General features: G+C 56.4%; 1 protein-coding gene across 1 annotated transcript; it reads left to right on the top strand.

The window, feature by feature from the left end:
- Positions 1-2831: 2831 nt before the first annotated feature.
- On the top strand, positions 2832-7852 carry LOC112876047 (auxin response factor 22-like). Its single transcript, XM_025940083.1, has 4 exons — positions 2832-3152; positions 3276-4403; positions 6342-7225; positions 7367-7852. Exons 2-4 carry the CDS (start codon positions 3333-3335, stop codon positions 7461-7463), a joined length of 2052 nt encoding a protein of 683 aa, XP_025795868.1. The 5' UTR covers positions 2832-3152; positions 3276-3332; the 3' UTR covers positions 7464-7852.
- The last annotated feature ends 7932 nt before the right edge of the window (positions 7853-15784 follow it).

The following is a 15784-nucleotide window of genomic DNA, read 5'->3' as shown; positions in this document are numbered from 1 at the left end:
CCGGGGCGCCGCAAGTACACGCGTGCCGCTGTCCCGTCCTCGGCGTCGTACAGTCAAACAGGCTCCGGCCCGGACGGACGGACGGAAAGGCCTGCCGCCAACAGTGGACGGAGTACACAAACGCTGGAGCTGTCCTGGCAAGCAACGTACCTGAACCTTTGGGGCTGTTGGGGTGCAACCGTGCAACGCGACGTCGTTGAGTACGTGCCAGACTGACACCGACGAGCACGAGTGCACTTTATCCCGCAGATTAAAATATTGCTTTTTTTTCCTTATGAAAACGCATGGTACTTTATTTTTCAGAGCAGCGCTGGGTTTTTACTCGCAGCGCAGTCCTGCTACCTGATAGGCGGCGATCGCACATGACATGAGACCAACCAACAGCGCAGGCCGCCGTAGCGTCGCCGCCGCTGCTGTAGCGCGCGCGACAGGGAAACGTACGTCCTCGCCGACGGCGCTACAGCGACGGCGTCGTACGCGCGCGCGTGGTCCAGCCGGGCCGGACGGACCCGACACGCCCCGGCCCGTCCCACACCGGTCCAGCCCCCGCCCACCCCGCACCAGCACGCGCGTCCGACCGGCGGGCCCAGGCCCCGGGACACCACCAGGCCTAGATGTCTAGCTCCAGCCAGCGCGCCGCGACGGGGGCACAGGGCCGGGCACTCGCGTCCCCGTCCCGGCCGGCGTGGCGCGGGCAGCGAGCGAGGGGCGGCCGCGCCTCGCGCAACGGCGGATAGCAACAGCACGGGGGTGACGTCGGCGTGCCCGTGAATGAGGGGTCGCTGTTGCCTGCCGGCTGCCGCGCGCGGGGGCCACGTGCGCTTGGACGGGCCTCGGCCCTCGGTGGTGGCCGCTGACGTCACAGCGCCCGGTGTGGGGCCGCCCGGGCACTGTTCACGGGTCAAAGGGCGGGGCGGGGGAGGCCTTTTCCTTCTGGGTGGTGATACTGTACGGTGGTGCGTTGGTTGAGGGATCCAACGGCTGGGATGGGGATGGGGATGAATGAGGGAGGCCCGGTGGCACATCGGGAAAGCCATTCAATTTCGACTGGTCCAAATCATTCTTCCCCTTTACTGTAGGCATAAACTGCCTAGACGATTTACTCTGGTGCTACTGCTAGAGAAAATCCCAAGTCAAAGTTCTATCCATAAGCTCTTAGTATACTTTACCAAAGTGTTTTTTTTTCTTTTGCCGGATGGTGACTTAACCGTCGATGTATGCTCGTGCACGAGAGAGAGGATCGCAGCGTGCAAGACGACAGAAAAACGTAGAGGCGCCCGGTGGTTGCTTGCGAACCCACGGAACCAAAGAAGACGCGACAACGACGGCGAGAGGTCGCTGCACTTCCGTTTCCGGTTCCCGATCCGTCCCCGGAGACGGGCGTGCCTAGCCAGGTTTGGCGATCGCTCGCTCAGGAGTGAGGAGGACGGAAAGCCTTCGTGGCGAACCGGGCCGGGCACGCACGTAGCTGCCGCCGGGGGACACGGCCGTCGGCACGCACCCACGCACGAGCGCCCTGGGTGCGCGCGCGGCGCGCGGCCCCCGTGCACGGCGCCTCCGCCGGTGGGTGCTGGATCCGACGGCGGCGACGACGCGACCGATCTTCTTGTCCGGCCGGGCGCGCGCGGCTGCTAGTCTGCTACTGCTACCAGCAGTTTCACTACGCAGGCCGCCGTCGTTTTCTACGACAAATCTTTGCCGCCGCAGGAACATCTTCACGTGCTGATCCAAGGCGAGCCCTTTTTGCTGCTGCGCCGGTCGATCTGGAGCTAGCGGCCGGGCCGGGACCAGCGGGGCACGCGCAACAGTGGAGTTCGTGTGCTTGCTGGTCCTCCAGCTCCACCACTGCTGCGTCTCGTTGCCTTGTCCACAGAGCATCGGAGGAAAAGAAAAAAAAAACTTGCTAAGCTAGCGACCATCTCACACTCGCACGGTTGGGCCTCGAAACCAAATCATCTCGAGTTCGCGATCGATCGCGTGTGATCGCGGTCGCAAATCCGAGCCAGACCGCCCTGGCCCATCCCATCCCCTTGCTATCGGCAAGTCGGCACTTCCGTTCGTTCGCCCGCGCTGGAAGCGGCTCGGCGTGGTCGCTGGAGATCAGGGCGGGGAAGTTGGGAGGCCGACGGACATGCCACATGATCCGGTCCGGTCCGTTCCGGGTCATGGGTTGCTTGTTCCGGAGATCGCAAATGCGTGAGCTCTCCACACATACCACACGCCCCGGGTGTAGGTGTGTGCTGTGTGCTCTTCATCGCAGCGGTCTTAAAAGTATCAGATTTCATACATCTAGTTTCAGATCATAGGATAAACTATGCTAATGTTCTTCTGTTTGGATATAAAAAAATCGTAGAAATTTCGTTTCAAAAAAAAATCGTAAGATTTTCCACTGGCCCAAGAAACAGTTGCAAAGCTAGTTAGAAGCAACAGTTACCGAATAGTTTGTGGATCGGTTGAGATAAACCAGGTGGACTGGTGAACCAGCAGCCTGCTTGGGATGAGTTCAAACGGAGACACGATCGCACGGCCGGCAAAAACGGAACGGAGTCTCGGTCAGTATACTCACTACCCATCATTATTACCACCGCACCCCACCGACAGCAGAAAATCCGCTCGCCGGCAGGCGGGCCCCTGTGTGCTCTCGGCCCCACGTGTCATGCCCTTCCTCCGGGGCGGAGGGCGTAGGTGTTCCCCGCCTCGTGCCGCGCGGCTGTTCGCTGTTCGCGCGGGCGCGGCGGATCCGGTGGGCCCGCGCCTCCACTGGGCGGGGCGCCTGCGCCTGTGCTACTGCCGCGGCACCGCAGCGAGGCGGGGCGGGGCGGGGCGGCACTCATCACCAACAAGGAGAGGGGCGCCCGAGGCCGCCTCGCCATAATTCCAACCCACTGTTGTGTGCCGCTGTAGCAGCGCCGCGCGCACGCCACCGCCGCCTCCCTCCCACCTCGCCTCGCCGCCGGGAAGATTTTCGCTTCGTCTGCTGGGGAGGCCTCCGGCAACCGAAGCTTGGGGCGGGTGCGGGCCCTGATGTAGATTTTCTCCCCCGCTTTGCCCGGCGCCAAAGTCTCTCTCCCGGAGGAGCAGCGGTTGCGGCCGGCCCCGGCGCCTCCCCACGACCTGCCAGTTGGAAGCCATGCGCGCGGGCGGCGGACGAGGTATCCCGCGCTGTTGCTTTCGGCCGCTCCGCTCCAGTTGCTTGCTTTTCGTTTCCGCGGGTTGTGTGGGGTGGTTTCGTACTGGCTTGGGTCGCTCCGTGCGATTAATGGGGGACGTGGCAGGTTGCTCTGGCGGACAGTGATCGCATTTGGCGGCCGTGGAGGGGGGAGGCGGCGGCCATGAAGGAGGCGGGCGACGAGAGGTGCCTTGACCCGCAGCTGTGGCACGCGTGCGCCGGCGGCATGGTGCAGATGCCGCCCGCGCGCTCCCGGGTCTACTACTTCCCGCAGGGCCACGCGGAGCACGCGCACGGCGGCGGCGCCGCGGAGCTCGCCGCCGCCGCCGGGGCGCGCGGGCTCCCGCCGCTCGTGCTCTGCTGCGTCGCCGGGGTGCGCTTCCTGGCCGATCCGGAGACCGACGAGGTGTTCGCCAAGATCCGCCTCGTGCCGGTCCCGCCCGGCGAGCCGTACTTCGGGGACCCCGACGAGCTCGGCGGCGACCCCGCGGACGCCCGGGAGAAGCTGTCCTCCTTCGCCAAGACGCTCACGCAGTCCGACGCCAACAACGGCGGCGGCTTCTCGGTGCCGCGCTACTGCGCCGAGACCATCTTCCCCAAGCTCGACTACCGGGCCGACCCGCCCGTGCAGACGGTGCTCGCCAAGGACGTGCACGGGGAGGTCTGGAAGTTCCGTCACATTTACCGGGGCACGCCGCGCCGGCATTTGCTCACCACGGGCTGGAGCACCTTCGTCAACCAGAAGAAGCTCGTCGCGGGGGACTCCATCGTGTTCCTGCGCACCGAGCATGGCGAGCTCTGCGTCGGGATTCGCCGTGCCAAGCGGGTGTCCTGCGGCGGGATGGAGTGCATGTCCGGCTGGAACGCCCCGGGGTACGGGGCCTTCTCGGCGTTCTTGAAGGATGAGGAGAGTAAGATGATGAAGGGGCCTGGTGGGTACATGAGAGGCAAGGGGAAGGTGAAGATCGCAGATGTCGTTGAGGCCGCAGGCCTGGCGGCGAGCGGACAACCATTTGAGGTGGTGTACTACCCGAGGTCTAGCACACCGGAGTTTGTTGTGAAGGCTGCATCAGTGCAGAACGCGATGAGGAATCAGTGGTGCCCAGGGATGAGGTTCAAGATGGCATTTGAGACAGAAGATTCGTCAAGGATCAGCTGGTTTATGGGGACAATAGCTTCTGTTCAGGTTGCTGATCCAATCCGATGGTCGAATTCACCGTGGAGGCTTCTTCAGGTTCCACTTAACTTTTATTGCACGTACATCTATGCCATACTGCATTATTAAATGATGCGTACTACTTTTCAACTTACTTCTTGATTGGGTTACTAGTGTTTTGTTCTGGTATCTATGAATGTTTCATGCCCTGTGAAAATTAATGGCTCTTGTGGAACTATTAAGACAGTGTAAATATGGAATATGCTTAGCTCGCTCAAAGGTAATCTTTGCCTGAGGCGCTCTGATTGGCACTAGGTGCATCTGAAATATGACCAGTACACAGGGTATGGTGCTCACACGTATGTAGCCCACATGCCACATGAAGCATCCAAAAGCCTTTAGCTATGAATCACCGATACTTCACTAACCCAGCCGTACCCGTATCTGATACTTGCGTATCCGATACTCCGATACTCTCTCTATACTACCACTGTGTCATTTTTCAAACCCACGTATCGCCGTATCGCCGAAACCGTATCGCGTATCGGTGATACATAGGCCTTTAGATTACTGGACAAAAGTTTAATCATGAAACTGGAAGTCTGAGGCATGGGAGAGATACATAGGCGGGCAAAAGCTACTTGTCCAGTTGTGTTAGACTAGGATGGGAACAAGTTGGGCACAGTTCTAATCATAAAACCCTAGTTCTAATTTGTTTCTAGTACCCTAGTATTAGTTTGCAGTCTGTAGCCCCTTTTTGGTTTTGTTGCTTCTCAGCCTTTTTTGGTTTGCTCTAGCTTTTTGTTTCAGTGGCTAGGGGTGCTCTGTAGTGTTTTTCTAGTGTTGAGTTGCAGGAGTTGGGCTATCTGTTGTGGTGTAGTGTGTTGCCATCCACATTAATTGTATGGTTTTTGGGCCTGGTTTTCCCTATAAACTTGGTCATATTTCTTCGTCTACTTCTAATAATATATACGGCAAGGCTTTTGCCACCCTTTCGAAAAACGTAAAACCCGCTTTACCTATGATGAACTATACCATCTGTTTGATCCAGTTGGTTCTCATCTGGAACGTATTGTCTTCAAATTGTTAGTATTTTTCAACAGTCTCTTCTGGCCATTGAGAAGTGAGAACTGAGATCGGTGCCATTATCTTCTACCTTCTTTATTTCTCATCTCCTCATGTATCCTATCATCATAGATGACAGATTCAGTTTGCAGCATCTTTTAGCTACTAAGCTTTCTGTGTCTGTCTCCGCACACTTTAAAAGCTGATAAGCGTCATGTTGTTAGCATCCGGATTCCAGAGGAATTAGGAGACTTTGGAGGTTTTGTTTTATACGTTTATGGATCCTCTCTTGCAATCATGATCTGATTTACATGTGTCTAGCTGAAATCAAAATGTGGGGAGTGAACTAATATACAATCACGTACTTCCAACAAGCATCCATTTATACATTAGTAGAATCTCAGTCCTGGGCTCCTGAATCAATTGGTCCTTTTTCCGAGTTAATGGTCATACCTTACATTTGGCTATATGATCAGTGCCTTAAAAGATTGCTAGTTGATCCTTAATTGCAGCCTAGCACTGTACATTTGTACCTTGAGAAAGAGATGTTGATGTACTAGCAATAACATTGATCTAGCATTAGTTTAACTTGAAAATGCTACATGCTTGTTCTCTGTCTCTTTTTACCGTAGTCTGTTTTGTTTTCTTGGAATTGCCTTGATAAATAGATTTACATGCAATGTAGGAATACGAAATGAAGTGTCTGCTAGAAGTGTTAAGTGAGACATTGGAAGCTCACCAGCTTATTCCTATTGTCTCTGATGTCATCAATTATAACATATGTAGAAAGAATTTACTTTTCAACTGTAAAAGAGTTTACTTGTGAAATTGTTGTAACTATTTATTGTTTGGTGTTTGTTTTGTCCATATAAGCTCTGCAAGTACCAGCATTTATTTTCAGTTTCTGCACTGTGTCTTTTGCTCATTCACAGAGTTGCAAATTTGTTGCAGGTGACATGGGATGAACCAGACTTGCTGCAGAATGTGAAATGTGTCAACCCATGGCTAGTGGAGCTTGTATCAAGCATTCCACCGATTCACCTGGGACCATTTTCTCCACCTAGAAAGAAGTTGCGGGTGCCCCAACATCCTGACTTTCCGTTTGACAGTCAGCTGTTGAATCCAATTTTCCACGGCAACCCACTTGGTCCAAGCAACAGCCCCATTTGCTGTTTCCCGGACAACGCTCCTGCAGGCATACAGGTAGCCAGGCATGGTCAATTTGGTTTACCCCTAACGGACCACCAGCTTAACAAGCTGCACCTCGGTCTGTTCCAAGGCGGTGGTTTTAACCGACTTGATGCGATCACTCCGCAATCGCGCATATCCAAGGGTTTTGTGATCACCAGTGCACCAGTCAAAGAGAGTGTCTCTTGCTTGTTGACAATTGGCACACCACAGGGCACAGAGAAATCTGATGACAGAAAGAAACCCCATATAATGCTGTTTGGAAAGCCTATCCTTACCGAGCAGCAGATGAATTCTGGAGGTTCAAGGGAAACATTCTCCCCTGAGGTTACTGGAAACAGTTCATCTGATGGCAATGTACAGAAGACAGAAAATGTATCTGACGGTTCTGGTTCATCTATCTGTATCGGTTTCCCATCCCAAGGTCGCGAGGCTTTAGACCTTGGGTTAGAAGTCGGGCATTGCAAGGTATTTATGGAATCAGAGGATGTTGGTCGGACCATCGATTTGTCTGTCTTTGGATCTTATGAAGAGCTGTATGGTCAGTTAGCTGACATGTTCGGGATCGAGAAAGCAGAAATAATGAGCCACCTCCGTTACCGCGACGCTGCTGGTGCTGTCAAGCATACCGGTGAAGAACCATTCAGGTGAACCAGCCATTAATATCTTCAGCTTTTATTCACCATTTTAGCCATGTCTAGTCTATAGTCTCTACTAGTATATGATATCTTTGTGTTACATAAAACGGGCATGCACGATGTATCTAAGTCATTCTTTTTGCATGACAGCGACTTCATGAAAGTAGCACGGAGGCTCACCATAACAGAGGGCGGCGTGGGGAGGCTGCAGAAACCTATCATCGAATACATGGTGGAGCGGGCTTGATTGCATGAATAAGCCAATCTGAAGCTTGTGGAAGGGTGTTGTCTGCTGTGAAGCGCAATCGCGATGTTTGTCGGGTCTCGTGGAGACTCTCCGTGTAAGGGCTTTCATCTGTCGTGACTTGGTCGTTAGAACTCTGTCGTGATCGGTCGTGATGTGCTCGAGTCGAAGTCGATGACTAACCTCTTCGATGGATTAGCTTGGAATAAAGTTTGAGTTGTGTTAAGGAAGGGCTAGTGCCATGGGAGCTAGCTGCAGCGTCATGGTGGTTCTCGAATCACGAAATCCAGTTGTCGATTTAGTTGTGAGACTTGAGATGCTTGTATTTGTCGATGCGGTTTGACGGCGCACGGCCTTTTCTATGTCAAACTCTTGCAGCTGCTATGTTTTCATTTCATCAGCATGAATGCCACGAAACCGTTGGTCGGTGGTTATCTGAATCCTGCAACCATCCAATGTACAGGTGAATTCCAGTTGCAGGATCCTAGCCATTGATTGAAGCAATACGTAGTTAGCCAACACTGGATGCATGGACTCACATGGTTTTGAGCTTTCCTCCCGACTTTCTCCTGGAAAACCAACGCAGGTGTCGCACAAGTGTGGTACATGAACGGAGGAGCTGGTCTGAATTCTCAAGCACGCCTGGCGGTGGCAGAGGATGCGCCGGTGCATTGTACTTGTACCACGCGCTTGTCGTCTGGAGGAGCGGATCCTTCACGTGTCGTAAACTGCGGAGTCCTACTACTACGGCACACAGCCTGAATCGATCGTACGGGCACGCGGCGTTGCAGCCGTAGTAGCTGCACCTGCACGGTGCCCTCGTTAGATCAGGCTGCACGGTCGACTCTGCATTCGTGACTGCGTGACCTATGGCTCTGCAACGGCATCAGACTCCGCGTCGCTCCAAGTGCTTGTAGGCGCATGGGTTCCTCCACGTTGCTGCAGGCTTCTTTTTGTTTTTGTTTTTGAAAAGAACATTGCTGCAGGCTTCTTGGTGGCCGCAGACATTTCTTGGCGTATTTGTTCGAAAAAAAAATGGACATATCATGGCGTCCAGACGTAGATCCGACGCGTGATCTATGGCTAGAATGATCCCCTCCTCGTGTTTTGCAGCATGAGCCAGAGCCGTGCGCTGGTCCTGCTCTGGCAATGGCGTTCGGATCTTGCTACCGAGTTGCGCCCCTGCACGATGCTACAGAGTCTACGGTCATAGGTTCCTGCTCGATGCGCCTGGTATTGTAGCAATGGCTGCGCCCCTGCACGTGTCGAGATTCCCCACGGGGCCTCCGCGGAACGCAACCGTCCGGACGGAAGCCCACGCTCGAGTCCACCAGCCGAGGCCTCCGCGTTCGAGCCATGGGCCCGCGGTCTCTGACTGCAACAACCAAACCGCGCCGTCGGGGAAGCGGGAGGCGAAACAAGCAGCGGGCCAAGCCGAAGCTTGGGCTCGTGCCGGTCCTCGACTAGCAGCAGTACTCCTGTGCGGACGAGGACGTCGGTCTGCGGGAGAACAACGGGAGGACGGGACCGAGAAATCTATTCCTCACGCGCGCGAGCTATCGGAGGAGGGAGGTTCCCTCGTTGCAGGTAGATCCGCGCACAGTTCTTCTTCAACTTTAAGCTCACGATGGTGGTTGGCGCTGGCTAGGGAAGGGGTTTCCGGGGATTGTGGTGTTCGCCGGACTTAAGAAGAGGGGTGAGGGATTGGTAGGGATGACCGGCAAGAGTGGCGGGTTTGCGGGGCGGCAGAGACGCCTTGACAACCGATAAGTTAGGAACCAGATGGAAGGTGACGTTCTCTCATACGGAAACGGCACCGGGCGGAAGATCTGGCGGCGGAAGCCATCAAAGATCGAGAAGATGGCCGGCGGAGAGAGCGAGCGGCACGAGCCTTCTTCAGCTATGGCTCAGCTCGCACTCGCACGAGCGAGGAATTGACACCCCCAAGCACCCTCACACGGGACGGGACGGGCCAGCCAGCCGCCGGGTCAAGCTGGCCCACGACCACTCCTTGAACAGAAAGTGAATCGCACGTGCCTATTAGCTACACGCGTGCGTGCAGGCTTCCGTAGCCCCGACTGATCGTGATCGTACGTACGGGCAGCGATGCAGCGGTGAGTCGTGGTGCTCGTGCTACGCGTACGTACGCTAGCGGTTAGGCGTCGTGCGTGATCTCTAGGCCTGCGACCTGCTGTGTGACAGATTGACAGTGTCAGGAGACTATTGCCAGCCCTGCTCGTGATTAGGCGTATGGGCTCCTGAGTCCTCACCGCCTTGCAGGAGCTCCAGCGTTTACCGTGTGTTCGTTTTCTTCTCTCTAAAATTTAGATCCGCCACGTTAAAGAGAATCTTACTATTTAGAAATATTAAATAAAATCTATTTTGCACAGATGGGTGCTAATCTGCGAGATAAATTTAATGAGCCTAATTAATCCATAATTTGCCACATTAATGCTACAGTAATCATCCGCTAATTATGGACTAATATAGCTCATTAGATTCATCTCGCGAATTAGCCCTGTGGTTCTGCAATTAGTTTTGTAATTAGACTTTATTTAATACTTCTAAATGACAAGATTTTTTTTGATGTGACATCTCTAAACTTTAGACTCTTAAGAAACAAATGCACCGTTAGTTGAATGGTTGGCAATGATCTATCCCTAGCATATACTCCAGCGGTTTCAAAATATTTGCAGTTTTAAGAGTTAAGCACGGTAATTAAGGAAAAGTAAAAAAATAAAGAGTGCATCTAAAACGAGGAGGGGTGAAGTAAGAAAGATATAGAAATATAGTTATACTAGAAAATGAGAACTATATTTATTTTATATTTATTTTAGAATAAATTTTAAATTTTCAAACATGGTTTGGCATTTGTGCCTCATGGATGCAGTTCTGCACCTGCTAACGTCAGCACATGCGACGCCAATAACGTTTTGGTGGGATGTTTTTTTTTTTAGCTTCGACCAAGCTGGGTGACAGCAGCTGGTGGTATGGGCCGCATTGGGCCCATATCGCCCCCAAAAGCCGTCGAAACGCGCGTGGCCGGTTGGGCTGCCCTACGACGCACGAAGGGAAGGGGAAAACTCGGCAGAGTCTATTTATCGCGCGCACGCGAGTGGGGATAGGTGGGTCCGTGCGCACTATTCTTCTTTCTCCTACGAGCTCGCAGCGGTGATTGGCTGCCAAAATTGAAGGAAAGGGGCTATCGGGGATGTGATGTCCGCCGGGATTAGAAAGGGAGTTGGTGATGATAGGGAAGGCCGACGGTGTTGGCGGGTTGCGGGACGATGGCAGTCGGCGGCGGCTTGATAACCGGTGGGTCAGGGACCGAAGCGGAGCGCGGGAATAGGATGGTTGGCGAGTGCCGGACGGTGGATCTGAGCTGGAGTGAGCGTCCTTTAGTAACAACTCACCTCGCAGTCACACGCTCCTGAAAACTCTACCGTGTTGACGATCATGCCAAAATTCTTATACGACCTTGCACATGTACGCATGCATACGCATGACTGCGGGGGCCGGAGAATGCACGTAGAGGTAGCAAAGGGTCTTAAAATTTAGGCTGGATAATCTAAGAGCCGGATCTAAAAAGGATCGAGCTCTTATCTAATATAATTTTTAGCTAAAAAATATATAAAAATTATATTAGATTGTGAAGAGATAACTAACATGATAACGCGTTACCGTGGGCCAGTGCCACCACAGCCGTGTGCCGTTGGAACGAGTACGACAACCGTACGCGAAACAGAGGCGGCCGGTTTGCATGCATGCCAGCCTGCGCGTTGTCTCCCCGCGAGCTACAAGCCTACGAATACCACACCGCACACGAGTCACTACTGCCACCAGGTGCTCCTCTCACGTACATTGCCATTCCTATTCGAGCTAGCTAGCAGTACCACCGGGAGCGAGCGTACTGGTAGCACAGCTTTCTCCTTGTCTCGCTGTGTGCGAGTTTTTGCATAGCTTTGCGAGATGCTTCAATCTTCTTCTTTTTTCCCCTCAGTGCAGCACGAACAACCCGAGGACCACGTCGTACGTAGCTCTTTGGCGACTTGCTCGTCCGTCGTCGTCGGTTGGATCGTTCGCTCGACAAAAAGGCCAGCAAGCATCGGGCGAGGTCATCCGAAACGCTCAGACGCTAGCGAGCGCCGCCGCGTGAGACGACACCGATCGAGGACGACACTCTTCTGTTGCTCCGTCGTCTCCGCTTCTGGCGCCGCCGGCCGGCAGCCCGTGATGGGATCGCTCGTGGAACAGCGCAGGGCAGCACACAGTCGTAAGCGACGACAAATCGAGATGCAGCAGCATCCTTTTTTTTTTCCGGCGGCCAATGATCACGACGGGACAGAACGCGCGCGCCGGCGAGCAGTGACGCGGTGTGCAGGGCCGCAGGCTGCTGACGTGTCGAGGTGAGGTCGGGGACTGGAGGAGCTTGCGGGGCAGCAGGCCGCACCGTTTTTTTCCTCCGGCCGGCCCAGTAACATGATGGCCTCTTTGAATAAAACTCGCGTGATGGCAGGCTCGGCCAGCGGGAAAACTGGGCAGAGCCGCCGGGGGAGCTGTACGAGGCCCAACTGTTGGGCACTACTATTTAATAAAGTTAATAAAACTAAAATTTTATATTAAACAATGTAGAATGGAATTTCGGCGGATTCACCTACTACGAGGTTGTTGCGCCAAACGGGTTTCGAGTTTCAACCCGCATGGGCTTCAACCCCTCCACCTGTCGCCTCGCACCAGAAAAAAAAAACACAGAGAGTGAGGCTATCTTCAGCGGTATCCTCCAAATTCCATCCTCTATTTCCATCCTCCATATCAACTTCATTCCCTATACCAAACCTAGCTCCAACGATATCCTCTATTTGCATCCTCTATACCCCCACAATCTTATTTTTCTTTACTTTCTTCCAACGGCCGCCTCCACCGCCCCCCCTCCTCTTCCGCCCGTGCTCCTGCCCCGCCGCCTCCTCCGCCCCCCTCCTCCTCCACCCCGCCGCCCGTGCTCCTGCCCCGCCGCCTCCTCCGCCCCCCTCCTCCTCCGCCCCGCCCCTCCTCCTCCGCCCCTCCTCCTCCGCTCCGCCGCCCGTGCTCCTGCCCCGCCGCCTCCTCCGCCCCCCCTCCTCCTCCGCCCCGCCCCCCTCCTCCTCCGCCCCGCCGCCCGTGCTCCTGCCCCGCCGCCTCCTCCGCCCCCCCTCCTCCGCCCCGCCCCCTCCTCCTCCGCCCCTCCTCCTCCGCCCCGCCGCCCGTGCTCCTGCCCCGCCGCCTCCTCCGCCCCCCTCCTCCTCCGCCCCGCCCCCCTCCTCCTCCGCCCCTCCTCCTCCGCCCCGCCGCCCGTGCTCCTGCCCCGCCGCCTCCTCCGCCCCCCACCTCCTCCGCCCCGCCTCCCGTGTTCCTGCCCCGCCGCCTCCTCCGCCCCCCTCCTCCTCCACCCGTGCTCCTGCCCCGCCGCCTCCTCCGCCCCCCTCCTCCTCCGCCCCCCCTCCTCCGCCCCGCCCCTCCTCCTCCTCCTCCGGCCGCTCCTCCGCGTCGCCGCTCCTCCTCCGCCCGCACGCCGTCCCGCCCGCGGCCGTCCCTCCCGCGGCCGTCCCTCCCGCGCCCGCCGCCCGTCTGCCCTCCCGCCCGCCCGCCGCGCCTCCTCCCGCCCGTCCGCGCCTCCGCCGCCCTCCGCGCCCCGCCGCGCCCCGCCGCCCTCCGCGCCCCGCCGCCCTCCGCACCCTCCGCGCCTCCGCCGCCCTCTGCCCCTCCGCCCGTGCCCGCCGCCCCTCCCGCGCCCCCCCGGCCCGCGCGCCTCCGCGCCTCGCGCCCCGCCCCGCAGCGCGTCGCCCCTCCCCGGCTGTTTCCTCCCGCGCCCGCGCGGAAGCGGCTGGTGGAGATCCTGGACCGCGACCGGGATGGAGGACGCGCTCGTGGCCTCCCTCTGTGCGGGACGGAGCGCGCGTCCTCCATTTTACCGCATGCTATGGAGGATACCGCTGGAACAATAGAGTCGCTACAGTGTACTCTATAATAGGGAACAGATCCATTTACAGTGTACCGCTGGAGACAGCCTGAGAAGGCCAAGAAGAACTATTACAGCACGGTACGGTACGGTGCCTGTTGCACTGCGTGACGCGCACCCAAGCCCGTCCCGTTCGGCATCTGGAAGGGTGCTAGCTAGCTTGCCGCAGGTAAATAAAAGGTTGGAGCTCGCTGCCCCGGTGTCGCCGTCGCGTCCGCACCCCCGTTGACTTGTCCACTAGCTGCCCTGCGCTGCGAGCAGTGCGAGTTTATTGAGGCCTGCTGACCAGCAGGAGCGCCGCTAGCTCGCCGCGGCCAGAGGTCCGTCGTCCGGTGGCCTGGCGCTGTTGCACCGAACGGCCGCATGGCGGCCGAAACCTTCTCCGATCCTCTCCTCTACAGGCGTGTGCCACGTCTCTGCTTGCGCACCGATGGCGACAGCCGACGACGCTCTTCTCGTCTCCCCGCCACAGTCACCGAAAATGTGGTACGTACCACGTTCATCGTCGGGGAACATGTTGAGAACGCGGCTATATTTTTATTTTAATAGTGTTAAAATCACTCTAAACAACGTATCAAACTACCAGCAACGTACCATATTCCCCGATCTATGAATTCGGAAACTTTTTATGACTGCGCTGCCTGCTCGTGCTCGAGTAGTCTCGCTAAGATTTTCACAACAGCTCAGGCAAGCTCATGCTTGCAGATAAGACCATGTACATCGATCGAACTCCTTCCTTCTCGAATCTGTCGGAGCGAGAGATTCAGAGATACATGACGACGAATCGGCAGACGCGCGCAGGCCATGATGGCTCGCTCTCAGCGCGCGCGCACACTGTTCGTTACTCGTCGTCTCCGCCGGCATTTCAGCCGCATGTTCCTCGCGCATCATACTGTCCGCCGCTCTGTTACACAACTGCACAGGAGTACGCATTCTTTACACGATCGGCTATTGCCTTCAGACATGCTAGCTAACCTAGTAACCTCCTACAGTTCTAGGTATAATTTTTTACGAGCTAGTACTTGTTCTACCGCTAGGTGCATGCCGGCGCACTGCAGGGCTGGATCAAAGATGACAGGCAGTTGTCATCTCCGTCAGTCCCCGGCCAGCTCGATCTGTTTCAGCATCCTGTCTGTCTTTCTGCTAAAGTGTTTACCTATCACCAATCTGTATACCCTCTAGTCGAGTACGAGTAGAGTCTACTGCCTACTTGATTATACAAATTATTAAAAGAAGGTGATTAGCTAGTTGGTTATTCCGCGTGGCCAAGTCAGTTGTTGGCCCCATGTTAGTTACACCGACATAATGGAGTCTATGTGCAACTGTAAATCTATACAGAAGTGTGTGCAGAGGAACAGACGATGGCCCATGCTTTAGCATGCGAGAGCCCTGGCACCCCGTTCGGCCATTCTTGCCTTCCAAGGCTCCATCCAATGTGGAGCACCTCACCAGGCAAGGCGTACGCACGCCTGCACGCGTATACACTACTTGCTTGCCCTTGGATCGATCGGATGGGCCTTGCGATTCTTTTGTTCGCCGCGCCGGCCGCGTTGGCAGGCAGGCGTGTGGAGCAATCAAAGGCGAGTGCAGTGGGGTGGCCAAGCAAAGGGGAGCCAGGTCGATGGACCTGGACGGAGATCAAACACAACCTCCAGGCTCCAGTCCAAGACGAAAGGCATGCTGCAGGGGGTCCCTAGCTAGATTGCATTGCTCTGGGTAACCAAAACCGGCGAGAGGTCGAGGCCAAACCGGAGCCGGAGAACAAGGATCCAAGAGGTCCCCAGCTAGCTACAGCACTGTGGGCGCAGCCAAAATTTCAGGTTCAAGGAACGCGCGTCACGCTCACACATCCAGCTCCAAGGGCCAGCCACCACGCACCACCGTTTTGTCACGTACGTACGGGCGCGCACGGGGCATGCATGGACCACGCCCACCGACCGCGGCGTGCGGGTGTCCGCGACGACCGATCCATCGACGACGTCCGCGGCCGGGCGCCACGCACGCACCTGGCAGGACCGGCCGGTCGATCTTTTGCCTCCTGTCCGAAAACTCTACGCGCCTGCAGCATCAGGCCCGCACCGCCCCTTTTGTTCCCTTGCGATTGCGAGTTACTCCTCCTCGGCGGCGTCCTGCACGGGCGCGATCGGGGCGGAGGAGACGACGCGCGCGCGCGCGCTCCTGGATCCGCCAACGGTTTCCTGCGGGGTTTTGCATTGCGCGCACGGCCGGCCTCGCGGGTTTCTACTGGCGGTGAATGCTTCGGCGTCGGCGTCCTCTAAGATCGATCACGTTCTTGATCGATCTCTGCTGGCCCTGACTACTGAACCTG

Source organism: Panicum hallii, chromosome 9 (genome assembly GCF_002211085.1).
Source record: "Panicum hallii strain FIL2 chromosome 9, PHallii_v3.1, whole genome shotgun sequence".
Lineage (NCBI taxonomy): Eukaryota > Viridiplantae > Streptophyta > Magnoliopsida > Poales > Poaceae > Panicum > Panicum hallii.
This window is presented reverse-complemented; position numbering and strand designations above follow the sequence as displayed.

What these genes read in the sequence shown, in the direction of transcription:
- LOC112876047 (XM_025940083.1), top strand. Translation starts at nt 3,333, where the DNA reads ATGAAGGAGGCGGGCGACGAGAGGTGCCTTGACCCGCAGCTGTGGCAC. An exon ending in CACCGTGGAGGCTTCTTCAG is followed by an intron (nt 4,404 to 6,341) that starts GTTCCACTTAAC and finishes AATTTGTTGCAG; the next exon opens with GTGACATGGGATGAACCAGA. An exon ending in ACCGGTGAAGAACCATTCAG is followed by an intron (nt 7,226 to 7,366) that starts GTGAACCAGCCA and finishes TTTGCATGACAG; the next exon opens with CGACTTCATGAAAGTAGCAC.